The sequence below is a fragment of the Danio rerio genome, chromosome 14 (genome assembly GCF_052040795.2).
Source record: "Danio rerio strain M-AB ecotype USA chromosome 14, GRCz13ab, whole genome shotgun sequence".
Classification (NCBI taxonomy): Eukaryota; Metazoa; Chordata; class Actinopteri; order Cypriniformes; family Danionidae; genus Danio; species Danio rerio.
In genome coordinates, this window is record NC_141034.1 from 30809904 (window position 1) to 30837855 (window position 27952).

At 35.5% G+C, this 27952-nt stretch overlaps 3 protein-coding genes across 6 annotated transcripts in view; 2 read left to right on the forward strand and 1 right to left on the reverse strand.

The window, feature by feature from the left end:
* The window catches only part of polr2g (RNA polymerase II subunit G), an 87131-nt gene extending 69764 nt beyond the window's left edge, over positions 1 to 17367 (forward strand). Inside the window, exons 1-9 of one of the 4 annotated variants that reach the window (XR_015506629.1) lie at positions 13961 to 14080; positions 14191 to 14300; positions 14380 to 14539; positions 15877 to 15927; positions 16028 to 16093; positions 16175 to 16246; positions 16356 to 16389; positions 16525 to 16776; positions 16907 to 17367. Coding sequence is in view for 2 of the 4 variants with exons in the window: in NM_199669.1 (NP_955963.1) it covers positions 14069 to 14080; positions 14191 to 14300; positions 14380 to 14539; positions 15877 to 15927; positions 16028 to 16093; positions 16175 to 16246; positions 16356 to 16389; positions 16525 to 16538 (519 nt within the window). In the remaining 2 variants the exon portion in view is untranslated. 4 annotated transcript variants of the gene reach the window in all.
* Positions 1648 to 3136, reverse strand: neurog1 (neurogenin 1). The gene is given in 2 exon segments (NM_131041.1): positions 1648 to 2927; positions 3034 to 3136. A coding segment is annotated over 1 exon segment (627 nt). The 5' UTR covers positions 2918 to 2927; positions 3034 to 3136; the 3' UTR covers positions 1648 to 2290.
* A 685-nt stretch (positions 17368 to 18052) lies between the features above and the next one.
* eef1g (eukaryotic translation elongation factor 1 gamma) lies at positions 18053 to 27602 on the forward strand. Its single transcript, NM_173263.1, is given in 10 exon segments — positions 18053 to 18073; positions 18875 to 19033; positions 19120 to 19183; positions 21131 to 21273; positions 21363 to 21506; positions 23251 to 23380; positions 24815 to 25034; positions 25115 to 25287; positions 25460 to 25584; positions 27311 to 27602. Coding segments are annotated over 10 exon segments (1329 nt in total). The 5' UTR covers positions 18053 to 18061; the 3' UTR covers positions 27470 to 27602.
* Positions 27603 to 27952: the final 350 nt, after the last annotated feature.

Consider the following 27952-nt stretch of genomic DNA (forward strand, 5'->3'; position numbering starts at 1 on the left):
CATGAAAGTACTTTATTTTATAATTAAACTGAATAAATATATAAAAATGTACTCTTGCAGGTGCATTTCGGAGAGCAGCATTGTGAACAAAGAGATAGTCATGTCAGAGAAGACATAAATTGTGCTGCACTTTGAAGCTGATTATTACTTTTGTGAATGTGCCACACGACTTGCCTTGGATGTTTGATGTGCTGTAAAATGAACTTCTTGAGAGGGTGATAAACGTGATGTCTGTGCCCCCTTTTCTCGTTTCAGCTGGCATGCGCCCTTCCCTGAGGCTTTCAGCACGCGCTATTATACTTCTCTATCCCCGACACGTGCAGATACAAGAGCCTTGGCTGGACCTCATGCGGAACTCCCAAATAGAGGATTTAACCTGAACCCCTTCAGAATCAACTTATCCACACACAGCGCGCCTAGAGTAATAATAATAATAATAATAATGATAATGATGATGATGATGATGACGCCTAGTCTGCAGCTTGATTTTTTTTTTTTAATTTTTAATAATTTTTAGACTCATTTAAAATTTTTGCATATTAATTGTATCAAAAATTTAATGGAGAATGGTCTGGGTATAATTACATTTTGCGCGTTGTGATAAGAAAAATAAAGTAAAAAACGATTAAAGATTAAAATTGGTTAATTTGCTGTTACCTTACCATTTACTTGTATGGGAAAATATAGGCTATCGTATTTTATGTCAATTATATTGTTTAACTTTTTCAGTGAGAAAGTTTAACCGCGAAATAGTTATATTTTAAGCCTACGTGAAAAAAAAAACGTTTAACCTATCATATAATTTAGCCTATTATTTGTATTATTAAATCGGTAACACTTTAAATATAGTCCGTTAATAAACATTGGTTAATGAATAAAATGTAGGCCTAAGCTATGCAAGATTATTCGTTAACCTTTGTTAACGTTATCTAATAAGCATGATTAAGTCATGAGTAAAACTAGGCTATTATGGGTTAGCCAGGTGTCATGTTAATGATGTTTATTAATTTTGACTACAGTTTGAGGCCAGTTTTGATGCTTTAGATTATCCTCCTATTATCTTTCCTATCACGTGGCCTGAGCCTTATTAAGCTTAATTGTCCTCTCGTCTTTTTTTTATAAATGCATTAATTAAAAGTTGGTGCACTGAAAAAAGGTTAATTTGTTTAATTATTGTTTAACATCAGCCAAACACGCCAATTCAGCAAGACTAATTTAGGTTAATGGCTATGGTTCAAATCAGGTTAAAATAGTTCCTTGTGGTGTCAGTTGCTAGTCAGCACTTTTTTGTTAGTGTATTGTATATAATTTAATCGAATGCAAACGGGTTGTAAAATAGCCACCAAAACGCGCCGTGCATGCAAAAAGTATAGTATTAAAATTCATCCTAAGGGTTTTACATGATTGAGTGCAATCGTGTATTAAATGTGGACGAGCAGTTTGTCTGACAGATTAGATGACGCTCGGCTATCTCCGATCTGCATCCTCATGCACCTGCTGCATAACCGTTATTTCATGCGCTGTGACCCAGAGTGACGCTTCAATGGCTGGGCTCATTACAATGATGCCCATTATCATGGCAGAGTTGTTTATGCATAGTAATTTATATTAGATTCAGATTATGAAGCACACAAGCATGCACAGATATTTAGTAGAAAACGTATATTTATTCGTACAAACATGTTTGCACCAGATTTATATTCTGAGGTAAATACATAATAGAATAAATCTCTTTATATACAATAAAAATACAATAGCATAAAGAAGCAACAGGTTGAATAAATAAAAAAAAGAAAAGTGGTGGGAAAGCCGTCATGAGAGCTGGTTAACTGTACGGATCAGTTGGACAGATGAGGGTTTCTTCGGGTCAAAATACATAATGCATAAGGCCAGATCTTTGTCTTGTCCTTTCAGTCTATTGTCACAGCGTTGAAACTGATTTTTCACGCTCGTTTTTCAGCTTTATCGCTCTACAAATTGTAATATTGACTTTTCACCTTGGACAGCAAAGGCCAATCTGCCTTGCTTTTTAAATTATAATTTTCTCTAACGGGGTTCTGGTCACGCTCCAAGGAATGCAAAAAGTGCAAAGGTATTGGAAAAAAGCATCAACATCAACATCAATATCAAAACGTACAAAAATAAAACATTCTCATTTGCAGACTGTCATTAAGGCAAACAGTGAATACCTAACGTTGTGCTCTTGGTTCTAATAGAAAAGTAACAGTGGTCTTACACTACTACATACTTCTGGAGATTCTATACCGACATGAGAACGCTTAAAGTCACATTAATAGATGCTAGGCACGAAGTTGCGGTAGCTGTACACTACGTCGGTTTGCAAGTATCCAAAATCGTCCATGGCTGCGGGGCTGCCCGGGTCTGAGTTGCAGTAAGACGGTGATGAAGACGACGAGGATGCCCCCGACGGCCAGGAGCAAGAGTCACTGCCGGGGCTGGGTGCATCTGCCATGCAGCTTAGTCCGGGGAGCAGCAGCGGACCGTCTCTTGACTTGCCCTGCTTCTGGTCTGCGATCCGGATGGTCTCCGAAAGTGCCCAGATGTAGTTGTGAGCGAAGCGCAGAGTCTCAATTTTGGTCAGCTTTGTGTCGTCAGGAAACGCAGGCAGGACGCTTCTCAAAGCATCCAATGCGTCGTTAAGGTTGTGCATCCTGTTCCTCTCGCGGTCGTTGGCCTTCAGCCTGCGGTTCTTCTTCACGACGTGCACAGTGGTTTCGTTCCTCGCGCGCCCCCTGCGCCTTTTCTTCTGCTGGAGCCCGGCTGGAGACGCAGGTGGTTTTCCGCAGGAGGACGCGGGGGACGCGGGGTGGAGGCTGCTGCGCGAGTCCTCATCATCCGTGTGCGAAAAGGAGTAGTCACAGCTTGAGGTTTCCATATCGGAGTATACGATCTCCATTGTTGATAACCTGGAGAAATTTACAAAATCAGGTTAGGAATACGCCAGAAAAGAAACAAAAAACAACATCAGTCGTGCAAAGTCCTTTCAAGTTATCTGCGTGACGCAATACGCACCTTATTGGTGGGCTGGGAGATGCTTGAGGTTTTGCAGAATCCTGCAGATAGTTTGTGTTGAAGATAATGGCACGCGTCTGTCTTGCTCTTAACCCTCAATCAGCTCGTGTGAGCTTGTGAGCTTGGCACACGACTGGCCTCACCTACCTTATATACCCTGATGGGACAATGGACATACCCCCCTCGCTTTGGCATTTTTGTGAAGGATGAATGAATGGTTTGCATCAGGTCTGCCCCGTGCCGCACGACCATCTCATTAGCATAATTTATGCCTGTTGTTTGTTCGCCCTCTGAAGCGTGCCTGTAATCACCGCTGGCCAATCAGAGAGCAGGAGAACTGTCCGGCCACGCGAGCGGAGCTGTTGCTGTCTGTCCTGCATGCAACAAGCCCACTTTAACTTAAATCTCAAGAGGAAATCGAAAAGAATGGACTTCAGCAAAAGTGGCCTGAGGCTGCAAGACACATTTTGCACATTTTTCTAATGTATTTTGTTATATCACATCATATCTGTCAAATATTATTTAAGGCCAAATTGTTTTGGTTTGTTGCAGAATTCTAAATGTTATATATGTTATAAATATTTTTCTATGATATATATATATATATATATATATATATATATATATATATATATATATATATATATATATATATATATATATAAAGTTTGCGGGCTACTTTGATCTCAAGCTATTTTGCAAAATGTAAAAAAAAAAGTATTTTACTAAATGCATGTTACTTCACAAAAGTGATTCTGCAAGACCTCACACGTTTTTCATATAGGCTAAAATGCATATATGCATCAGATCTATGTTTTAATTTGAAGCTCGCAATAATTTGGCAAAACAAAACTACATAAAATAAGAGCAGAATAATGGTTAGGCTAAAACAACAACAACAACAACAACAACGCGGTAGCCTACATTACTGCACAAATAATCCATCCTTTCTCCAAACCTCCAATAGTAGCATATATGCGTTGGTTAACGGAAAATAAAACACTTTCAAAGTTTTGCATTTTCAATGCACATTTTAGACCGTTAGCCTTCACATTAAACGTTTTTTTCTGGTACATTGCCTTTTTACCATACATAACCTATATTTCACGTCCACATCAAAATGACGCGTTTACAGAAGTGATATTTTACTTTATTTCACGGTGTCTGCAGCAGCATTTTGAGTTATAACAGACAGGGTGAAAGATGCAGTTCAATCAAACTTGCTCCAATGAGCCCAGTGGCTTAAGTTTTATTTAAAGACATCTTTATGAGACAGCCGTACAATTGTTCATTAATTATTCAATTTATTCAATTGCAAGCAACTCGCCCCTCTTTGGAAAAAAATGAAGGGGGCACTATTTAGAAATAGTTTGGCGAGAGACCTGCGGCGCTTTTCTCCGTGCGGTATTATGGCGATAGGGGCACAGTCATTTATAAATAATTACACAATGTTTAGAGTCTTCAGGCATGTATGATATATCAAAGCGATTATAAGGTGAATTGTTCCATTGTGCGCCTCTCCTCTCTCTTCTTTTCAGCTCTATACGGCTTGTCCCCCGTCCAAATTCTGCGCCTCTGAGCTTTTGTCACTCATTTTTCTCGGCCTGCGACACTCCAATAGCATTATTCTTATTCAAATAGTCCCAGCGTGAACAAAAAACACCCCGCTTCTGAGACACGTTTGTGCTTTCGCTGGCATCAAGTGAAGCACAAGTGGACTGGATGCATAATTTCAGACAACCTAATATGAACTCATAAAGATGTAGGGAACTTCTGAGATGTTTTTTTTTCACTGCAATGAATAGCCATTTCAAAACAATATAATGTACTATATTATCTTATATTATATTATTATTATTATTATTATATTATTTTTTCAAGTCACGCATTACAATTTGGAGACAAAAGTTAGCTCAAACGTAATCTAAAAGTAATTTAAAAGTTGCAATACAAAACCTAAAACAAATAATAAGAAAATAAGCAGGTAGCCTACGTGAAGTGTTCTTAATGTAACAAATGATCTAATGTGGCCTAAGTAATTTAGAATAAATAGTTATTTTAGTTTTTCTTTAATTAGTTGCGGACCACAATTAGCAAGTGATCTAAGTTTTTTTTTTTTTTTTTAACGATTTTAGATTTTATGGCGAACGCACTGGTTTTAAAGCCCCTCTGATGCCTCCGTGGAGGTCCAGACCGGGGTGATGGGGGGAGATCGATTTTACTATTACAACACCAACCTGTCAGTAATAACTTCAAAGACGGAAAACAGCTTGAACGACTATTTTGCTTCCAGTCAGAACATTAGCGATCTGGCCCGGACCGTGCACTTATTGCTCTTATAAAGTCATAAAAAAGTTATTGTTTTACAATGTTACTTAACATTACTTATTTCGACAAAAGTGATGGATGTGTCAGAGTTTTCTCTCTCTTTCTCTCGCTCTCTTTTCCTGAAAGGGGCGGCGGGGAGGAAGAAGGGCTTTGCCCACAGCTGAGAGATGTTGCCAAGGAGATTCTGACAGGATTAGCCACAAGTGCACGAGACCTGATTGCATTTCAATAGCAGAAACACGTGAGAAAATGAAACAACTGAATTACTTAAAGAGGGTCTGATCTGAACCCCAAAACAATCATGCACGCTGCACTTTTTAAAAAGAAAGCAATGCAACGCACGTGGTCTGCTGTCCGCGAGCACAGGCTCAAATTAAATATACGGCCTGAATAGAAGTGATATTTCAATGCACAATGCCTATTGCAACATTAAAAAAGGGAAGAAGAAAAAGAGCAGTATTAAAACGCCAAAGATTTGCTTGGCAGGTGTGGAAACGGTGTGTGAAAGGTGCATTGGAGTTGTTCGACCCGTGGCTTCTGTTTTGGATTGGCATGTGACGTGTGAAGAGCAGAACTCTCTTTATTCTCCGGCAGAATGGCCTTTTAATTTATTTTATATCTATTTATGCAATTCGAATTAAAATTCAATTTTGCATTCGGCCCAGCATTAATCCCCGGGTATTAACGCGATTACTCTTCGCAAAAGATCTTTGAGTCAGAAAGTCTGATAGAAGTTTTCACATGGTAATCCCCGGAATAATCCTTTCCCCTGGCGCTGCGGCAGGATCGGGGCCAGAGGACCTTTTCTCTCCTTGTTCAGAATTCAAGCAGGGCAGAATAGGGCCATTACTTTTGAATGATAATTAATTCCTTACTCCAGTGCTTCAATTGTACGCGGACACCACACCCCAAATAAGAGAATCACCCCCACACAGCCCTCCCTCCCTCGCTTACAAACCGAAAAGAAACGCTATAGGGTTACAATGTTTAAAGACTGCAGCAACTTTGTCACACCCTGCTGGAAGATTCTAGAGCTTTAATAAAGTCACGGCTTTGTTCACATCAATATTTGAACGACTTGCTGTATATTTTGCCGAATAAAATAGACTTTTATTGGGATTGGAAAAAAGTTATGAAATCTTGCGTTATACACCTGTTTTCAGGGGCGAGTTTTTTTAATTTGGGGGCTCTAACTAAGCAATTCCAGCCATAGGGTCCAAATGTTCTAAAATACACCTCTTGTACTTTAATTTATTTTTATCTATTTTGCAGTTGTTTTGCTGTCCTTTCTACATTTTATCTTAATGCAAAATAATAATACCATGTAAAGCATCTTGCAACACCTTGCAAAACTTTTGAAATGACTTGTTTTCTTAAGATGGATTCACAACTAAAAATAATAAATGAACTGTTTCGTTTTCAAAACTAAACCTTTACTGATTAGAATGCTAGATTTGGACTGATCTTTCTTTTTTTCTTTCTCTCTTCCTTCCTTCCTTCCTTCACAGATTTAAAGTTATGTAAACATTCATTCTTCCATAACTGTTTTACATAAAGCACCACAATTATGTACCATAATAAACAAAATCCAGAAATCTGTAATTGTGCATTACATTTGATATTCATTCAATCAGTTTCTTTCTTTCTTTCTTTCTTTCTTTCTTTCTTTCTTTCTTTCTTTCTTTCTTTCTTTCTTTCTTTCTTTCTTTCTTATGTAAATCTAATCTAATCCTATTTTTATTTTTATACTATTTTTTGTCTTTGCAATGTGTTGTCAAGAACATGTTAAATGTAAAATAATATTATTTAATTTACTTAAAGTGTTTTAATAGTTTGTGAAATGTAAATATAACATAATTACACTTAAAATAATTATTTATATACAGTTGTAGTTAGAATTATTAGACCCCCATTGATTTTTTTTCTTTTGTACATATTTCCTAAATGATGTTTAACAAAGCAAAGAAATTTTCACAGTATGTCTGATAATATGTTTTTCTTCTGGAGAAAGTCTTATTTGTTTTATTTAGGCTAGAATAAAAGCAGTTTTTAATAAAAAAATAAAAACATTTTAAGGTCAAAATTATTAGCTCCTTTAAGCTATATATTTTTTCATTAGAAAACAAACCATCGTTATACATTTACTTGCCTAAATACCCTATCCTGCCTAGTTAACCTAATTAACCTAGTTAAGCCTTTAAATATCACTTTAGGATGTAAAGAAATGTCTTGAAAAATATCTAGTAAAATATTATTTACTGTCATCAAATCTTCTCTCCTTTAAACAAAAATTGGGGAAAAAATGTACAGGGCGGCTAATAATTCAGGGGGGCTAATAAATCTGACTATATATGTGTGTGTGTGTGTGTTTATTTATTTTTTTATATAATGAAAATCATTTTATATATTATTTATTTTACCATATGGTACTGTTTACTATCGGCACTGCTCTCAAATGGATTCCTGTAACTTGAAATCTACATTTCATAATCATTAAATTTCATTATTTAAATGTTTCCCACTTTTGGAAATGGATTATAAGTTTGTGTATATTTACTTGATTTCAGAACAGGTGCTATTATCAAAATGCAATGGAATCTCATTACAAGTGATGTGAATGTAAATTCTCAGCTCTCTTTGTGAGCCCGACACATAATGTACCAGTTCGTGAACCTAGTACTATCAATCAGATGTCCAAGTCTAAATACAAACCCTACGGTGGGGCATTCACTTGTCTTGGTGTGTTTGTGCAAGTGCATAATTTACCTCTAGTTTACCCTGCATCAGTGCTAACAATGAAAGCTGTGTCTCTAAAGACTTTATATTTGAAAGTAACCCAGGCAACTCCTCACTAAAATGAGAAGAAGCTTTGCACAAGCTACATCAGCGTAAAAGGGAGGAAGTATAACAGCGATTCTCTGACTAATGATAAGTTCATACACCTGACCTCACCAGACCGTTGCATGTGTTAGACGTTTTGCAGAGTTGCTTTTCTTTTGGGCTTTCCAGCTTTTTGTTTTTGCAGCAAATATTTGTTGATGCACCGTGTCTGTTTACTCTAAAACAAAGATTTTTAAATCGCTTGTTTAATAGGAGCTCAAACTAGAGAATTCAAGATTTTGTTTTTTACTTTTATTATATTCAGTCCACTTAAATTTCAAAACAAATAAGTTAACTAAATAATTTTGGGTTGGGACTACACACTTTTTGACAATAATGTTGAGAAAAGTGTAATCTTAAAGGGAGAGTTCACTCAAAAAAATGTAGAACTCTGCCGTCATTTACTCATTCTTCACTTGTTCCAAACCCTGTTTGACTTTCTTTCTTCTAATGAACACAAAAGAAGAAAAATGCTGGCACCTCCATTGACTTTCACTGTATTTTTTCCACTATGAAAGTTAATACCAGCAATAAGATTTTTTTCTGAATGTATTTTGTTGTATTTAATAGAAGAAAGCTGCTAATACAGATTTAAAACCATGTGATGAGGTAGTTTTCATTTTCGCATGAACCATCCTTTCAATTGTTTTAAATACAGAAGAATACTTGTTGGACTTTTATCGACACTTCTTTTTTAATTTAGAGGAAATTAAAGTTTTTATTATGCTTAGGATGTTTTCTCCAAGTGTGTTGCTTCACCTATTGAGTAATAATAACTGTGCTAATTCTAGTTCTGAGTCTCTGTTTACTTGTCCAGTTCATATGACGAGTAAAAGACTTTTCTTTTTTAATAAAGTAGTTTTTCTCAATTGTTCAAAGTGATTTGTTTATGCAACAGTAAACTGTGTTCAAGTTAAAACAATTTAAATGAGTGTTTTTTATTTTGTTTATGGGTTCTGTTTGACTAAATTAAGTTAAAAGAACGTAATTCAGATGTTTGAGTCCAATGACTCCAATGATTTCTTTTTTTTTGACTCATTTATTCTTGAAGTGAAACAGGTTGGGGTGATGGCATCACTTGGTGCACTAGGTGTTCGAATCAGCCATATGGTTTTGAGTGCAATAACTCGAATCTCTTGCCAACAATGGAGTAATTGAGAAGGGAAAGAAGTCTGAGCTTGACTCGACAAAGCTGCAAAAACTGCTTCTTTCACTCTAATGAAGCTGTTGTCTGGAGATTCGGCGTGGGGTTGGGAGGGTGGTGGTGGACGTGATTTGTCATACAATCTGAATCTTTAGGAGGGCTGGAGAAAGACCTCCTCTCCATATGTCTGCTTATTTTGCATCTGAAAGCTACCTTTGGCGAGAGCAGGGAGAGGGGGAAGGAAAGTAGTGAGCCGGAGCTCAGGAACAGGGCTTTTCTTTGCAGGAGCTCGGAGAGCACTCACATCAACACCGGACAAGGGCTTTGCTCTCAAAAAAACAAAAGCCGCACCAGAGAAATATATCTGAACACAGTGTGCTGGTCCAAACAAAATGCTGCACAATGAAAGGTGAATAAACCACTACTGTGGTAGGTTTGCTTACATATGTTCACTTTCTTTCACGTCGTGGTTAACAAAACTGTCACTTCCTATGAGTAATTGCAGAATCAAGAAAATTATACACACACACACACACACACACACATACACACACTCTCCACATATAAGTACACCCATTACAAATCATTTTTTTATTAATATTTTTAATAGGAAGCTATACAATCATACATTTGTGCATATACATTAGATTAGTAAGTACTGAAGCCAAAGCTGGAGCTTATCCCACAACTTACGATAACAGTCCAAAAACTAGTACATCCAAATTTATATGTTATAGAAAATTATTAAATACAAATTTTAAAAAAAGAGGAAAAATCAAGAGAAGTAAAAAAATAAATGTTTGACATTTTGTAGGTTGTAATTTTTTTGCTTTCAATATTTTGCTTGAATTTAATTGTATTATCTTTTAATTTCTAAATATTTTGGTGACTAAAACATTAGAAATACTAATACTGGTAAATGGATAAAATATTCAAAGTATTAAATATTAATATATTTTCCAAATGGAGTGTACACTGATTGCTTAACTCATCTTAATATCCATATATATTAAACATATCTTTTAAAAATCCTTCAAACAACTAGTTTTTTTTATAAGTTTGTAAACAGTGCACTTTATTTTATTGCAGTACCTTTCTAATTCAATGATTATATTGTTGTTTATATGTATAAAATACAGGTTAGAATAAGTGTTTCATCTTTACACACACTGGCTAACAATATTATTAAATTTTGTTTGTATAATACCAGTATTATCAAATAGTGCTTACTTTTATAATTATTGTTGTATAGTAAAATTCTATATATTATATATAATATAATCATTTACAAACTATCAATACTAGATCAAACTAAACTACATTTATTACAAGAAATGAAAGGTCAGCCAGTAACATTTGCTGCATTTGATGTTTACTCTTGGAAATCAAGTTCAATATTCTCTCAATTTCTACATGATTTAGTTTTTTGCAAGGCCTTGTGCTTTTGTATTATACATTTGTATTGATCTTGGCCAAACAAATATATTTTAAGTGCATAAATTATCCAAATAAATAGAATCTGCACTCTGTGTCATCCACAGCAGCGATTTAAAAGTGAGAAATTGCTGTAAGTTGATCCAGCAGTGAGGTCTGATCAAATGACGGCACTGTATCCACAACATGAAGGCCATGAACTTGTGACTGTGAAGACATCTGCACTCATTCTCTCCTCCGCCCTTTATAATATCAAGGTTAATGCGATGAGTGAATTCCTGCTCTTTGCAAGAATGTGCTGCAGACAGAATGAAGAAATCCCCGAGGAGCGGCCTGGATATGCATGATGCAAAGCTCATCCAGCATGCTCAGATATGTGTGTGGACATCTGCCCTGCTCATCAACATGCATGGCTTTAGTCCTGGGGTTTCTGACCTGCCTCTGCAACAATAGAGGGACAGTCTGATCTATAGCACTGCACTGCATTTGCTTTTATTTGTCCGTGAAAGAGAAGCGTTTAAAACTTGCTATTAAAGCTACAAAACAGCAGCCAAACTGGAAGGAAACGTTTCAGAGATCTTTTCCTGTATAAACGTTTTATGCATCACTTAACATTTAGTGCAAAGGACCTCCTAATTCTTAAATACATCATGTTTCATTGCTGGCTCATTATAGGGAGTGTAATGATTTGCTGGTGTTAATAATTAAGTAATAATTTTAGTGATATATTATAATGATGTATTTTATTAAATAGATATTATTGGGCTAGTTAGATTTTTTTTTTTTTTTTTGATGATGAATTTTATTTATTTTTGTTGGCAAAACTACACTGTTTTTATATTTATTTATTTATTTAGTTAGTTAGTTATTTGTTTATTTATTTAGTTAGTTATTTAGTTATTTGTTTGTTTTTTGTTTATTTATTTGTTTGTTATTTAGTTATTTGTTTGCTTATTTATTTATTCATTTATTTATTTAGCTAGTTAGTTAGTTAGTTAGTTAGTTAGTTAGTTATTAATTTAGTATTTAGTTATTTGTTTGCTTATTTATTTATTTATTTATTTAGCTAGTTAGTTAGTTAGTTAGTTAGTTAGTTAGTTATTAATTTAGTATTTAGTTATTTGTTTGCTTATTTATTTATTTATTTATTTAGCTAGTTAGCTAGTTAGTTAGTTAGTTAGTTAGTTAGTTAGTTAGTTAGTTAGTTAGTTATTAATTTAGTAAGTTTGTCAGTTAGTTATTTGTTTATTTGTTTAGTTAGTGATTTGTTCATTTATTTATTTAGTTAGTTATTTAGTTATTTGTTTATTTATTTATTTAGATTATTTAGTTATTAGTTTTTTTTTACTTAGTTAGTCAGTTGGTTATTTGTTCATTTATTTATTTAGGTAGTTAGTTATTTAGTTATTTGTTTATTTATTTAGTTATTTGTTTGAAGATCACACACACACACACACACACACACACAAAGATATATGTATGTATGTATATATAGACTATGTATGTATGTATATATAGACAATAATATAATTTAGGTTTACATAGTTGCTAGTTGTCAAGATACCTCTGGATTATTGAGAAATAGACATTTTATTCGTCACTTGGATTCAACAGCACTAAAACTTTAATGTAAGATATTGGTGCAAATATCACTCGCTGCTTCGATAGAAAATGCTTTTTTAAACAACAAATACAGAAATGTACAATAATATACAAAAATATATGCCAGAGTGTACATAAAAAACCTTCAGTAATTAAAAATCGTATATTCATCTAGAAAATGCTTTCAAGTTCCTATATCTGGGGAATGATGACCTCACAATGCAAAAGTTTAGAGTTATAGTGACCTCTTGTGTTCGTGTGTTGTTTTGCAGGCTGTGTGTAAACGCTGAACACGGGTCAGCAAACAAAGTGGTGCGTTTACAATTGACTGAGTAAAATCGGATTTAGTGGAAACAACGATGATGTTATTGCTGGTTATTGGTTCAAATTAAATTACCATAATCTTAAGACAACATCGAAATTGATATCACTGTGTGTTCAATGTTTTAAAAACACAAATAAAATCGTTCGAATCTCATTTCACTAGTTATAGACCATTTCAGTGTGGTCATGTCTTTGGCCCATGAACATTTCCTGCTTGTTATCAAACTATTTTATAACTGTATCAAGAAGCAATTCAATCATAACTTAATATTAAAACAGCTATCATAACATTATTTATTAATATGTGTCTCTTTTTAGATTCTTAGAAGCTATAGAAATGTAAAACAGGAAATACGTTGGGACCATTGTTTTTGTTCACATCCCTCAAAATGGTCTATAGGCAACCATTCAGTTTGGAAAAGAACATGTTTTCTATTGTAAATAAGTTCTGCATTATTGATATTCATTCATTCATTCATTCATTCATTTGTTGCTTGCTTGATTGAAAAATCTCAAATTATTAAAAAATGCATGTTACAAATATTTATATTCTTTTAAAATGTATTTAATTATGTTTTATTTGCATGGCTATTAAAATTTAAGGACATTAAAAACGTATACAACATTGGGTCATAGCAAAAAATCATGCAAGTTGGGTTATTAACTGTTTATTTTATTTTTATTTTTTTTGTTACGTGACAATCTTAAAAGTTAAAACAGAAGCAAATGTGAACAACAAGATATCTGAATTTACTGTGTGGTTTTTAAAAGCTTTATTGTGTCCACGCCAATAGCCAATATATTTTGAACATTTAGCCTACTATTAGCATTTAAGCAGCACATACTCAAAACTTGCATATTCTCATTTTTAAAGAAAATGTTTTGAAAGAAATATACATTTTGGGCCTGACTTCAAAGGTTTTGATTTTCGAGGTAAAATGTCTGCAAATAAATAAATATCACACATAGCATTAAAAATCATAATGTAATAATCACTCATCTGGTGAAGTAGCTGCTAATAAATATGAATTCATTTATTTTTCATCTGCAGTGTCTTACCTTAATAGGGAATCTTATAGACAAAAACAGTTGAAGTGTCTACATTTGTATAAAAATAAAATTCTGAATCCAGAATCAACGCACACTAAACTAGCAGGGACTTTATTTCTAGGGAATCTTAGGGCTTTTAATTTGCAGTCGTTTTCACCCGGAAACATTCGCGTGCTCGCGCTGTCGAGATTCGGCGCCTGAACGCACTGACATAGAAAGTCGTGGCTGTAGAGTTTTAATTCAAGACTTTTGGAAGCTAAAATACAATAAGAGATGTTTTACCACGTAAGTCAGTGGGTGTTTTAGTTTTACGTGATAAGTGAGTTGCAGCACTTATAAATGTCCGTCAATGTTTTCTGTGCTCACTGTTGTTTACACGTTGTTTGTCACAATAGATCTCTCTGGAGCATGAAATTCTCCTCCATCCAAGATATTTTGGACCCAACCTTTTGAACACAGTCAAACAGAAACTGTTCACTGAGGTTGAAGGAACATGTACTGGAAAGTAAGTTAACGTTACTTCATCAATAAATGAATGAACGTTATGAGATCTGACTCTCTAATGCTCGTGTGTTGTTTCCCAGGTATGGCTTTGTTATTGCAGTAACCACAATCGATAATATTGGAGCAGGGGTTATACAGCCGGGCAGAGGTTTTGTGTTGTATCCCGTCAAATACAAAGCCATCGTCTTCCGTCCCTTCAAAGGAGAAGTTGTGGATGCTGTTGTCACTCAGGTTAACAAAGTACGGTTTGTGTTTTTATTTTCATACAACAGTTACAAAAATATAAATATAAAACATACATTATATAGAACATCAGTACGGGATAATTAATACTTATTAAAACAATAATGCTCAAACAAGGTGTTGTGTACATAATGTTTTATTATTTTCTAATTGTTCAATAAACTGGAGACTATTATTGTGCTTATACTATGGTTACTAGACATAAATGTTCAGGTCAGATGATTTAAATCGAGACATTTTTCAGATTTCTGTCCTCAGACAGCTCACGTGTGTAATACTTATGTAGTGTCATAATTATCTTAGCCAAAGCCTTTAGTTTTGATTTTTAAATGTGAAATAACTGTAACCATTCATCGTAGTGATGTGGAACTAATGCAGTCAAGACCTGCCTGGAACTGCGAAAGCAGTGTGCTTATTTAAAAATAATTGAACACCTTAAGTTTCACCAGCCAATCAAAATCAAGCCCTGTAGTATAATTACCTTTGTTTCAGACCCTTGGCAAATGGTCCTCAGAGCTTTTATATAGGCATAAGGTGTTATCAGATTTTCTAGTTGTGATAATTACTGAAGCTTTTATCACAATCTATGGCATTCTCAAAATATTGACTTAAGCAGTTACAAATTAGTTTTAATAACAAATAAACACTACATTTTGTGTATTGCACTTAAATGTTCACAGTTGACAGATTTTCCTAGCAAAATAAACTGTAAAAGTATTTCAAAGTGCCATGGGTAACACTTTACTAAACAATTTCATTTGTTTTAAATGTCAGTGTTAGTCTTGAACAATATAACTGAATGTTATTAGTTAATTATTATTCGTTAAGAATTTTACTTAACCTAGGAATAAAGAATAGGAAACGAGTTGAACCAATGGTAATGAACAATAGGTCTGTAAATAATCTAAACATTTTCAGTCGATGTCATTGGCCAGATTCATGTAAAAAATGTTTGCTTGCAAATAAATAGTCTATTAAATTGTCATGTTATTGACACCACTACCGATACAATAATCTGCTTAAACTAAAATGTTTTCTAATACTATACAGAAATAATAATTCAATGTAATTTTGAAGTGTCCATGATACCAATTTTAGGATTGTTCATTATCAGGATATATTGCAGGGAACCTGGCACATGTTTAACCGGCACTTCTAAGAGTAAAAAAAAAGCCTGCACTGGCAAAACAAAATGAACACTCGAATTGCGGCTCCTGACAATACATTTGTCTTACAAAGTGAAAGCTCAATCTCTACATGACACTGAACATTAATTTTTCTCTGCTACAGATTTTTCCAGTGTTCAATGCATTTTTTATTTCTTTTTTTCCCAGGTTGGACTCTTTACAGAAATTGGCCCCATGTCTTGTTTCATTTCTCGACATGTAGGTTTTCATGGTAAAATATATTCGTGTATTGGTAAAAGACATGTGTAATTGTCTTAAATCTGTGTGTGTGTGTTTTTTTTTGTGTGTGTGAATCTAGTCTATTCCCTCTGAGATGGAGTTTGATCCAAACTCAAATCCTCCATGCTACAAGACAGTGGATGAGGTAGGATTGAATGCTTTTTGTTTTGAAAGTTGTTCTTTTTCAACAGTTTTAAACACAATTTTTATTTTTTTTTTTTAACAGGACGTTGTGATTCAACAAGATGATGAAATTCGACTGAAGATTGTGGGAACTCGTGTGGACAAGAATGATATTGTAAGTAAATGCCAGTTTTCTCGAATATGTCGATGATATAAATCATTTTTTCAATGTTTATTAACAGTTTTTAATGACTTGTTTTGTCCTTTTATTTATTTTTTATTAGTTTGCCATTGGATCTTTAATGGATGACTACCTGGGTATATGTTTTCTACGATTTAAGCTTGAAACTATACTTATTAAATTGATAACAGAACGTTTTAATTAAGTCTTCTTTAAATAATTTCTGGTGATGATATCAAGCTTTTGTCTGAACATGTCTCTTATTCTTCTAGGTCTTGTGAGCTGATTCCTCTGCCGTGAATATGGGAAATTTGAGAGTTGTTGCTGTGGTGGTGATGATACTTAGTTTGTGTATATACTGTAATTATTTCCCTATTCATTTAGATTAGTTTTTCTTTTTTTCCATTTTCTGTTTTTATTGTCTCCTTTTATTAAAATGTTGGTAGTACAGTTTCAAGTTCAAATTTGAAACCAGATGAAGTCGAATGGGAACAAAGAGTAGCTCAGCAGTGGCTCTACATCACGTGTCGAACTCTGTTTCTGGAGGGCCGCAGCTCTGCACAGTGTGGTTCCAATTCTGATTAAACACACCTGATCCAACTAATTGAGTCCTTCAGGTAAATGTGTTGAAGCAGGGTTGGAACTAAACTGCAGTGCTGCGGTCCTCCAGTAACTGAATTTGACACCCCTGCTCTACATGATGGAAAATCCAGGGGTGTCCAAACTTAGTCCTGGAGGACAGGTGTCACTGCAACTTCCTCCAACTAACTGGCCTGGATGTCTAATATACCTAGAGCATACTTGGCTGGTTCATATGCATTTAAATGGGGTATGAACCAAAATATGGAGTACACTGTACCTCCAGGACCGAGTTTGGACACTCCTGACTTATTCTACAGCGAGGCAACAGAGAACATGGTATAATAAATATGCCTGTTGAAAAATGTTGAGCAGATTGACATGTATGTTTTGTAAGGACTGTAATTATTCATTACATTGTTTTTAGAGTTTTACAGTCTCCTTATATAAAGAGAATTTTTATATTTTTTTTTTGTAAATTCCTGTCTGTACCTATGTACTGCTCATTTGTAATACAGTACTCACAAAATTTTGAACACGTCTTTGTCTTGTGTCTTTTTTAAAGAAATGTGTATAAGTTGCTGATTTTTGCTACTCTTGTAATGTCTGATAACACATCAAAGAAAACAACTCTGACAAGAAAATGCATACAGATGGAACCTCCCAAGCATTGCCCAAGTAAAAAGATAACCCACTGCTTTTTACATTTTATTTTAAATGATTAAATAACGTTTTATTTTTCAGCAATTTTGTAAAAACTTGTAGATTTTTTTTAAAATTCTGAATTTATATTTTATAATTGCAAGATTATATTCCATTAAGATATTTTGTAAATTTTCTACTGAAAATATATCTAAAGTTTCTGGACACAAACAATATGTAAATTAACAATGAAACCAAACAAATTCGTTTTAAACTTGAATGAATTCACTGGAACGCAAAAGCTTTTGTCGGGCAGGGACAAATCTGTTTTCAAAATACTTTTTATAGTAGGGAAAAAACATTTAAAATATAATGTGTTTATTATTGGTTGAGACCATTGTAAACAAAGGTTAAGCAATTTTAATATTTATCCATGTTTTATAGGCAATTTCGCTGATGCTCCCAAATAAATTAAGTGGAGCACGTCCAGCTCTCACTTTGACACCCTTACTGCGTTTTATTTCTGCGACCGAACAGGCCTATACGTCACCAGCGCGCCGCTCGTTCTTCCTTTCTCTCGTCCTGAAGATGGCGGCAGGGGTGAGTAAGATGGGAGAAAACCCTCTGACGCCTGATATCAGCTCATCTCCATCTGCAATCACCCCATAATCACCCCAATCCTTATATCTACACATGTTTTCTCCGTTTAGAATGATTTAGTGGTCTTTTTTGTAGCTGTTGTGATGATTATTTCTGTTGTAAATACTCCCCACACCCCTTTATAAGGTGGTTAGAGTGATGACGGGCAGAAACAGCGCTACGCTCTTTGTGCCACGTTTCTTGTTTTTCTTACCCCTTTATGACGCTCATGTTTTGCTTTTTTATTTTCTAGATGACAAGAGGTCACGGTATTTGTTGTTAGCTTTTAATTTAGGAAAGTACAGCGCGTATATTGGCTGACTGAAAAGCGATTTGAGTTGATTAACGAGCGGTTCTCATTAATAAGACAAACAAGATTTTGTAGTTTAGTTAAAAGCACCTACTTGTGAATTTTCTTAGTGTCAAAACACTTAGAGATTTTGTTAGAAATTAAGTTTTTAAAGCTTGGTGCCACCCGTAGATTCATAAATAAATAGCAATTTCAGCCCTTCAGTGTCTTCTGGCAATATTGATTCTCTATTTAAATATGCAAACACTGTTTACACGCTGAGTGAGAAGTAATTTATTGCAGGGCAGTTTGCTGTCAGCTGTGTCTGGCTGAGGGAAAGTGCTGTGTAATGCTCTATGAGTGGTCTTAATGATGGGGCAGCTTCTGTTGGCACTGAGTTTGTGTTACAGAGGGCTGATGCCAAACAAGCAGCATCAGTTTCAGCAATTCAATCTTAAACCATGTTTCCGTAGACTCTCTACACATACCCAGAGAACTGGAGGGCCTTTAAGGCTCAGATTGCTGCCCAGTACAGTGGGGCTCGTCTGAAGATTGCGAGTGCCCCCCCTGCCTTCACCTTTGGGCAGACAAACCGATCCCCTGCTTTCCTTGGAAACTTCCCCTTGGGCAAGGTCAGTATTCTTTTCCTTTTCCCTGCATCTGTTTATATGCATTTTTGCAGAATGATTATATGATATTTTTATGCTCATTCATTTAGGTTCCAGCTTACCAGGGTGATGATGGCTTCTGTCTGTTTGAGAGCAATGCCATTGCTCACTACTGTAAGTAATCTTTATTAGAGCCTGTTTGCTATTGATCATTTAACAGGTTTTCTTGTTTAGTTATCTGATTTGATTAAATGGTATTATTTAAACATGGTCCCTCTTTCCATCTGCTACCAGTATGTTGTCATTGAAATTACAATTTTTAAATTACAAAAAAAAAAAAAACATTACTATGACTTATTTTAAATTTACCAACAAAATACATTAATCCTTTGTCTACTTCAATGGTTCATTGTTGACGATGTGGGTACCTCACACTAAATAAGATTTTAATGCTTGTATACTCTGAGTGTCTGCGGGGTCTTAAAGTATTAAAAGTTGATAAAACAATCATGAGAAAATGAAGCCCTTTAAAAATTATTCAAGTTATAATTGCGTTTTCGCAAGGTCTTAAATGTTGTGCAAAGTGTTTGACTTCAAAAAAGCATAAATACATTATTTTCCTCCTAGTATTAACAACGGCGTGCTGGATCCATGGTTTTGGTTTGGGCTGGGTTGCAACCGGCCAAGCTCTTTCGTCCGGGTTATGTCACGTAAATTACGACAAACGCGGGAATGTGATGTGATGCTCTCCACTTGTATCAAAATCATAAAGTAAAACCGATGTCAAAATGGGAAATTGCAAGTTTGCATACTCCTGGTTGAAGAAAGACTAGTTTAAACAGTGGCTGAAACCTGTCACTGAAAACAACCGCGCAATTTATTCCTACAAGCTTAGTTTTTTCAGAGCTTATCTGAGTTCTGTTGTGTTTGTGCGCCATTGATTTATTTAACTACAACTGTTTAATAAGGTGAAGGTTCGATACTGATTAGAACTTGAAGTGGTGATGAGGTCCTAAATTATTTCGAGAAGGTCTTTTATATGCACATTAAAATTCTCTTTAGGATTCCTATCTTCCGTGATGGTGTAAGTCTGGCTCACGCTGCATTTTTGGTCTTGATTTTGTTTGAGACGATTTGTAAATTTAAAAAGATCCTTGGCTAAAGTCTGTGCTCCTTGATCGCTCGTTTGACAGAATTTCATCGGAAGGATTTTATTGATTTTTTTTAATTTATTTTTTTTATTATTTTGTTGTCTGTTTTCAAAATTTCAGTTATTTTCCTGCAGTGTGAAATCTTTTACAACAAGCTATAATCATAAAGGATTATTGAAGTGTGAGCTATACATGGCCATGAGCTGAATGAGCAATATCTGGGACCTGCAGACTACACTTGTATACTTGCGTTTTTTTTTTTTTTTTTTTTTTTTTTTTTTTGCATCTACTGTGTTTTTGTGCCTTAAGGATACACATTAATAACCTCTATTTAAATTTCCATTGAGGAGTATTGTAATAAACCAATAACAATTTCCCAAATCATTTAATGCATCGCTGGCATCTCCTGGTGCAGTACCATTTCCATCTAGTTCATTCATTCATTTTCTTTTCGGCTAAGTCCCTTTATTAATCTAGGGTTGCCAAAGCGGAATGAATCGCCAACTTATCCAGCATTTGTTTTAGACTGCGGGTGGCCTTCCAGCTGCAACCCATTACTGGGAAACGCCTACTCATTCACATACACTGCAGACAATTTAGCTTACCCAATTCACCTGTACTGCATGTCTTTGGACTGTGTGGGCAACTGGAGAAAACCCACATGAATGCAGGGAGAATATACAAATGTCAACTAAGCCAGCTGAGGCTCGAACCAGCAACCTTATTGCTGTGAGGTGACAGCACCAGCAACTGCGCCACTGCATGGCCCCATCTAAAGTTAACAGCCTCAAATACATCTCCCATCAAAAAAAAAAATTGAAGGTTTTTATTTACATCATTTGTTTTTTAGAAACTTGACTTGAGGCAGATTGAATTGCTATATGCATAACTGTTAATGGTGTCTTAAAAAGGGTTTCTCTTATATGCAACATTAAATCAACATTAAAACATTGACTTTTCCTCCCCTTAGTGAGCAATGATGTCCTTCGTGGCAGCACTCCACAGGCCAGTGCCCAGGTGCTGCAGTGGGTCAGTTTTGCTGACTCTGAGGTCATCCCTCCAGCTAGTGCATGGGTGTTCCCCACTTTGGGAATCATGCAGTTCAACAAGCAGGTTCGCATTGAATGCCTGTTAATACAATGGCTTTTGCTGTCTGCAGCTGCATTGAAAGCTTTGTGAGACTGTACTCTGTCTGCATGTAGGCCACAGAACAGGCTAAGGAAGAGGTGAAACGAGTCCTTGCAGTCCTGAATCAGCACTTGAACACTCGCACTTTCCTGGTTGGAGAAAGAATCAGTCTGGCTGACATCACTGTTGTCTGCTCTCTGCTCTGGCTCTACAAGCAGGTCAGTCTGCAGTGTTTCTCAAATCTTAGCTAGGCCTGGATAATGATATCGATTAGTATTTTAGTAACTTAAACCTATTTGAGTGAATTACTTTTCACTCATGCAACGCTCTCTAGGTTCACGTAGTTCCTCTTGAGTTTGTCATAGAGAAACAGAACAGTGAACAAATGTTGTGTTGTATGAAAAAAAAAAAATCACAAGCATACCCTTCAAAAAAAAAAGGCATAATTAAGGGCTGTCACGCATTCACTATGAATGACACATTTGAACCGGCTCATGTGCCACACCTTGTATTTCTAAAGTGTGAAAAGTAATTAGACTATTAATAGACGAGATGCACATATGAAAGGAATTTAATGTCTAATGTTGATGGTCAATGTTACTCTGCTCTCTGTATAAATTGACCCATTACTAGGTACTGCAAAAATCAACATTGACAACTCGCTCAGTACACCAGTCTACCAGATGCAGATAAATAAAATATTAATTAATTTTGTTTGTATTTATTTTGTAGGGGAAAACGATTTGTTTCTCCCAGCCATAATCTCAGCTCTAATCGTGTGTAAAGGCTAATACTATATGCAATTAAGCACATAACCAGTGCTTGAGTGTCACTTGGGCTCTGTTAGTAGCCATTACAAGGTGGATGTGGTACAAAATTTGGAAGTGGCCACCTCATAGTTCTCTATGCATGAAACAAAATACAACTGATGAAGCTAAAAGCTATTAAACACATGAACCCTACATTAGTAACACCTCATTTGATTTGCTTTGTCATGCACAGCAGACCAATTGCACTAAATTACTTGCATTTTTTTATTTGCATTTATTATTATTATTATTATTATTATTGGCTTTCAAATCTGTGTGAATATATAATGTACTTTTCAAAATTCCTATTGTCAGTGATTTGTTGTCATGTGAACGCTATGTGTTTTTGTGAAGCAAAATATGAAAAACTATAACCTTTAATCCTAATTTCACTTCATTTGAAGGCTACTGTTCTATTGAGCTCAGTCTTATTTCTCAGTAACTCTGATGCACTCGTTAGGTCAGAAAGCCGTGTGTGTGTGTAGACTATTAAACGCAAAGGTCGGTAATAGTTTGCAATTACAGCGGATCTTTCAGTCCATAAAATTGTAGTGATATTAACAAACTAATTGACTTAGAAATTATTTTAACTAAGGTCTGTCTTTAAACACTGAAAGAGTACTGCTGACGATTTGAACTAACTTTGCCAACTGAATGAACAAAGAAAGGGCACTGATCATACACACTTACCAAATCTGTAGAGACGAGACAATCAACACATACTGGAGCTGCATCTTTTTTAAAATTTTTTTTTTTATTTAACGGAGATGAGCAGCAAATCTGGATTTCACAATTTCCAGATGCGAAAAGCTCTTGAGTAAAAACAAAAAGTTCAGTACAAACTTATTTCTGCTGCGTATTGCGTGCACTGATTCACACGTGAGTCCAGTTGTGCTCTCAATGAGGGAAAATGAAAACAAAACCGTCACTGCAGCACATTATAAAAGCAACACTCAATACAATCAATTTTCACTTTTTAGTGAAATATATTTTCCTAATAGTGGTTTTAGCAGGGTGGGACACGTATACGACTGTCAAAAACTCCAAGTCCTCTAATTTAGTGCAGTTTGAACAGCTGATGTAACTACCCTGGTGATCAATTGAGTCTGTAATCTGTGCATGTTTACCAATATTAATATTGTTTATTTTCCAGGTTCTTGAGCCTGCTTTCCGTCAGCCCTACCCCAATGTCACTCGCTGGTTTGTGACCTGCGTCAACCAGCCTCAGTTTAAGACTGTTTTGGGAGAAGTCAAGCTCTGTGAGAAAATGGCTCAGTTTGATGGTAAGTTCTTTTTGTTTTGGCTCCATCTTCCTGTAAATAAAATCAGTTTTGATATTAGCACAGCGCCATTGAGCACAAGCAAATATTAAATGCATATGTATAGGAGCAATCTACCATAATTGTGGCAAATCTTTAAATAAAATCTTTTTTTTTTTTTTTTTCAAACTAACTTTGAATGCATTCAAAATATTAAGATTTAGAAGTGCTTTCCACTCCATTTTCACCCTAGACCCTTACAGTAGTTATGTTTTGTTTGTATCTTGTGATCATGCATGTTAAACTGATAATGAAGAATGGTAACCGTTGTACATTAGGACTTTACTGACTCGTACACAAGTCACAAATCACCTGGGTTGTTATTTGCAAGTTTGTCCTCTGAAATTAATGACAAAATAAAAATAATAGTGTTTAGCTGATGTGGTTAATGCAGTGGGGTCTGAACTGTGAGTGAATTAATAAAGAAATGGTCTGATTTAAAGGTACAATTTTGTAGAGTCTAATTTAGGTGCAAATAGCACACCCTCGTTGGAATGAACTAGAGTGATTTGTTGTGAGACAACAAAACTAAAGAGCATGGCAAACAGCAGTGTGAGTGGTGTAGCTCGTAAAGCGCACGGCAACATGCTTGACGCGTTCGGTCATGAACTTTGTTTAAATCCAGTGTCTGAGATCATTCTTTTTTTCCCCCACTACATATCAGATTTTGCCCACTCTTCATTGCAAGCAAGACAAGTAGGAGTCATTTATAAGTGTGTGTATTATGTTAAGCGCATTTGAGGATCACATTATTTGCACATTTATTGAATGGAAAGTTTCTGATTCACGTATGCAAATTTGTCTTTAGATGGTGCCTTTATAGCAGTTGATCGCTCCGATTAGATTGGGAAAACCGGCGATCGCTGCAAATTGCACTTTAATGTTTGGCTGGTCAACTGCACTGTATGGAAACCTTTTATACCTGCTAGACATGCGGATGATCCCGTCCCATACAGCTGCCACTGCACGGCTAAAAGATACTTTGTAGTGTACAGTTTAACATAATTGCCTCTAGGAGTCACCGATAGAAATAAACACAAGAAATGCACGTATGCCAGGCATGAAGTTGGCGTGGACCAACACATTCTCGCGCTCATTTGATTTTTAGTTAATTCAAACGCGAGCATGAAATCTGGTGTCCAATGCTGGCTTAGGTTTTCACTTTTTCGTGTTTAATAATTTTTCAGTTAATTAATTAATTTATTTTTTCCCTCCCCCTCTCTAAAGCAATATTTAGCAGTTTCTTTTTTTTGGTTTATTTTTTTCCCCAGAGGACAACTCAAAACAAATCTCACATAGTATGCTTTAATACAGATGTTTCCTCTAGGAAAACATTCAGTGCTACAGTTCCTGTCCTTTAATGTTAGAGTTTCAGTATATCTTTGCTTGTTTTTGTAGCTAAGAAGTTTGCTGAGATGCAGCCGAAGAAGGAGGCTCCTATCAAGAAGGAGAAGGGTGGCAAGGAAGGAGGCAAGCAGCAACCACAGCAGCAGGAGAAAAAAGAGAAGAAAAAGGAGGAAAAGAAAGCCGCCCCTGCTGAGGAAGAGATGGATGAATGTGAGGCTGCATTGGCTTCTGAGCCAAAAGCAAAGGATCCATTTGCTCACCTTCCAAAAAGGTACTTAATACACCTTCACTTTAGAGCTTGAGAGTGTCTTGGCGCTCTCATCACTTTGCCTTTTGTCCTCCTGCTGCTAGTTCTTTTGTCATGGATGAGTTTAAGAGGAAATACTCCAACGAGGACACCATGACCGTGGCATTGCCTTACTTCTGGGATCACTTTGATCGCGAGGGCTTCTCAATCTGGTATGCTGAGTACCGCTTCCCTGAAGAGCTGACAATGGCCTTCATGAGCTGTAATCTTATCACAGGTACGCTTGGGTCACATTGACTGCACTCATTTTTGTTTGATGTATTTTGAAATATAAAGTGCCAGGAATGTTCTCAGGTTATATCGAATTCAGCATGTGCTACTTGCGCAAGAGTTTCTCACTACATAGTTTTTCACTGAATGTACGTGTACTTTCTTGCTCTTCTCCTCAGGAATGTTCCAGCGACTCGATAAACTGCGCAAGAATGCGTTTGCTAGTGTCATCCTCTTTGGTGCAAACAACGACAGTTGCATCTCTGGTATCTGGGTCTTCAGAGGCCAGGATCTTGCGTTTCCTGTGAGTAGTTTTACCAACAACTGTTAAAACAGCTACATGTGTTTCTAGTTCGCTTCAAGGGAAAGTTTCTTATTTGAGCTGATAAAAACTTTAAATTTTGTTGTGGGTCAGACTGACACATTGGGTTTAGTTCAAACCTAATTTTGCTGAAAACACACTAAAAAGCCAATTGGGTGAAACCTGTAAAATGTAATGTTCACGTGCATATTTTCATTGTAGAGTTACATTTTGATGCTCATTTTTAGGCTAAATGCTTTTGGATGAAGAATCAACCAAATGTTAATGTAAAGGTCAACAAAACATAGTTGGAACCTGACACACTTTTTGGGATTGTGTGGAAGTGCTGCTAGCCAGAACATTGCAGATTAAGTCTGCCTATGACCATCATAGAAACAAATTTTATGCAAATTCCACAATAGCACATGATGCCAGAATCCTGCAGGGATGCTCATGGACCTAAACCAGAATTGATTTAAAATGGCTTTAATTATCTAGGATTTAACTACTTTTTTTTTTTTTTTCCTTTGTTTAGGTCAAAATGCCTAAGGTTTCTTTTTTTTTCTTTCTTTTATTATTATTATTATTATTGCACAACTCTAAAGTAAACTTGGGCCTATTTAAGTTGATGAGCAAAACATAATTTAATTATTAATTGCAATTATTTGCTTAAGTCACAAATTTAATATTTGTTCTTTTAACAAGGTCTATTAAAAACATTGGATACTGAGGAAATCATCTTTAGGACACTGGAGCTTGATTCATAAGTTTTGACAGTTCTAGAGGTGAATGTATCTGGTGTCGTATTTTGAAGAGAGAAGTGTAAAAGATATGCACATTTTGCTGCGAGTGTTATCCACACTTATTCTGTAGCATTTTTTTTTTTCTCATGAAATTGAATGCTAACTTGAAACAAACATGAGACCATTTCAGTCTCTCTTGTTTAATTTTAAAAAAAATATATAAATCCAAGGCACATGGTCCATGTTTAACTCGTGGCTTGCATCATGTTTATAAAAAGCACAGAATAAAAGGAACATTGGCTGTTTTGAGATTTTGTCCAGTTGTGACCAATAACCAAACAATCTCTTCCTCCCAACACAACTGGTGTGATCAAACTGCAGCAATAACAAATGCAGCAGGGCTCCAGGAGTAAACAACTTTAATATTCAAAGTCTTGAATGTTTCACAGAAAGAGAAAGTGTTGTTAGATAAAAACCAGCGCATCACAGATTTTCTTTGAAATTTCTGTCTCTCTTGTTGATGCCAATTCAATCTAAATGGTTAAGATAACATGTTAAGTCATTCCTGTTTAACGATCCTTAAATCCACAAATGTTGTACAGTACGTCATGCTTTTATTTTGTAATTTAAACCAGATTATAAAGGTGCTTTTAAAACATGCACTGTCAAACAATGTTTACCTTAATCACACTAGCTGCTTTTAAAAAGTGTATTACATTGATTGGCAGATTTGTTCAGTGTTGTGCATGCAAATTCTTAGTTTAAGAACACAAAACCAATGATTTAACTCTGAGTTTAAACTGCATTTAGTGGATAACTAATTTAGTACATAACTGTATCCAGAGATGCTTGAATTCATTGACCTTTTTTGCATCTGTACATAATGGATCAGAAAATAAATGTAGAAAAATAGCTCTTAATGCTTTGAAACAAGTTGAGCATTTATAGCCATCCCTTGAATTTTATTAATTTTCTTCTCTTCACAGCTGAGTGACGATTGGCAGATTGACTACGAGTCCTACACTTGGCGCAAGTTGGATGTGGACAGCGAGGAGTGCAAGACCATGGTGAAGGAGTACTTTGCATGGGAGGGTGAATTCAAACATGTAGGCAAACCTTTCAACCAGGGCAAGATTTTCAAGTGAACACCCTATGCCTAATATTTATCAACGTCAGCATCAATGGACATGAAATCTGTTTGAGAATCCCATGTACAAGGCTTTGAACTGTGGTGGGAGGAAGACTTAAGTTGAGAAAAATAAACTTTTTTTTCCACAATCCCACTCTGTTGTCTTTTTGTTTGAAGGAGGGCATGTAAAACTCAAATCTTGGTTTGTTGCCAGATCTTCCTTAAGCCACTCGCAGTTTGATGGTGCTAAATTGTTTTATAAACGTTTACAGTAGTTTTTAGAGTGGACTGGTAAGCATTGAACAAGGTTGAAAGTATAAAATTAGCTTTTAATTAGGCAGTGCTGGTTTTAATGTTCCCAGAAAGTATTTTTTCCCCACAATGCCGAATTCTCTCCTGGGATCTGAGATTGAGAGTTTATAAATTATGATACACCAAGTCTGGAAATCATTGGAGCTTAGGAAACAAAATGGCGTCTCAGCCATTTAATTAAGGGAAT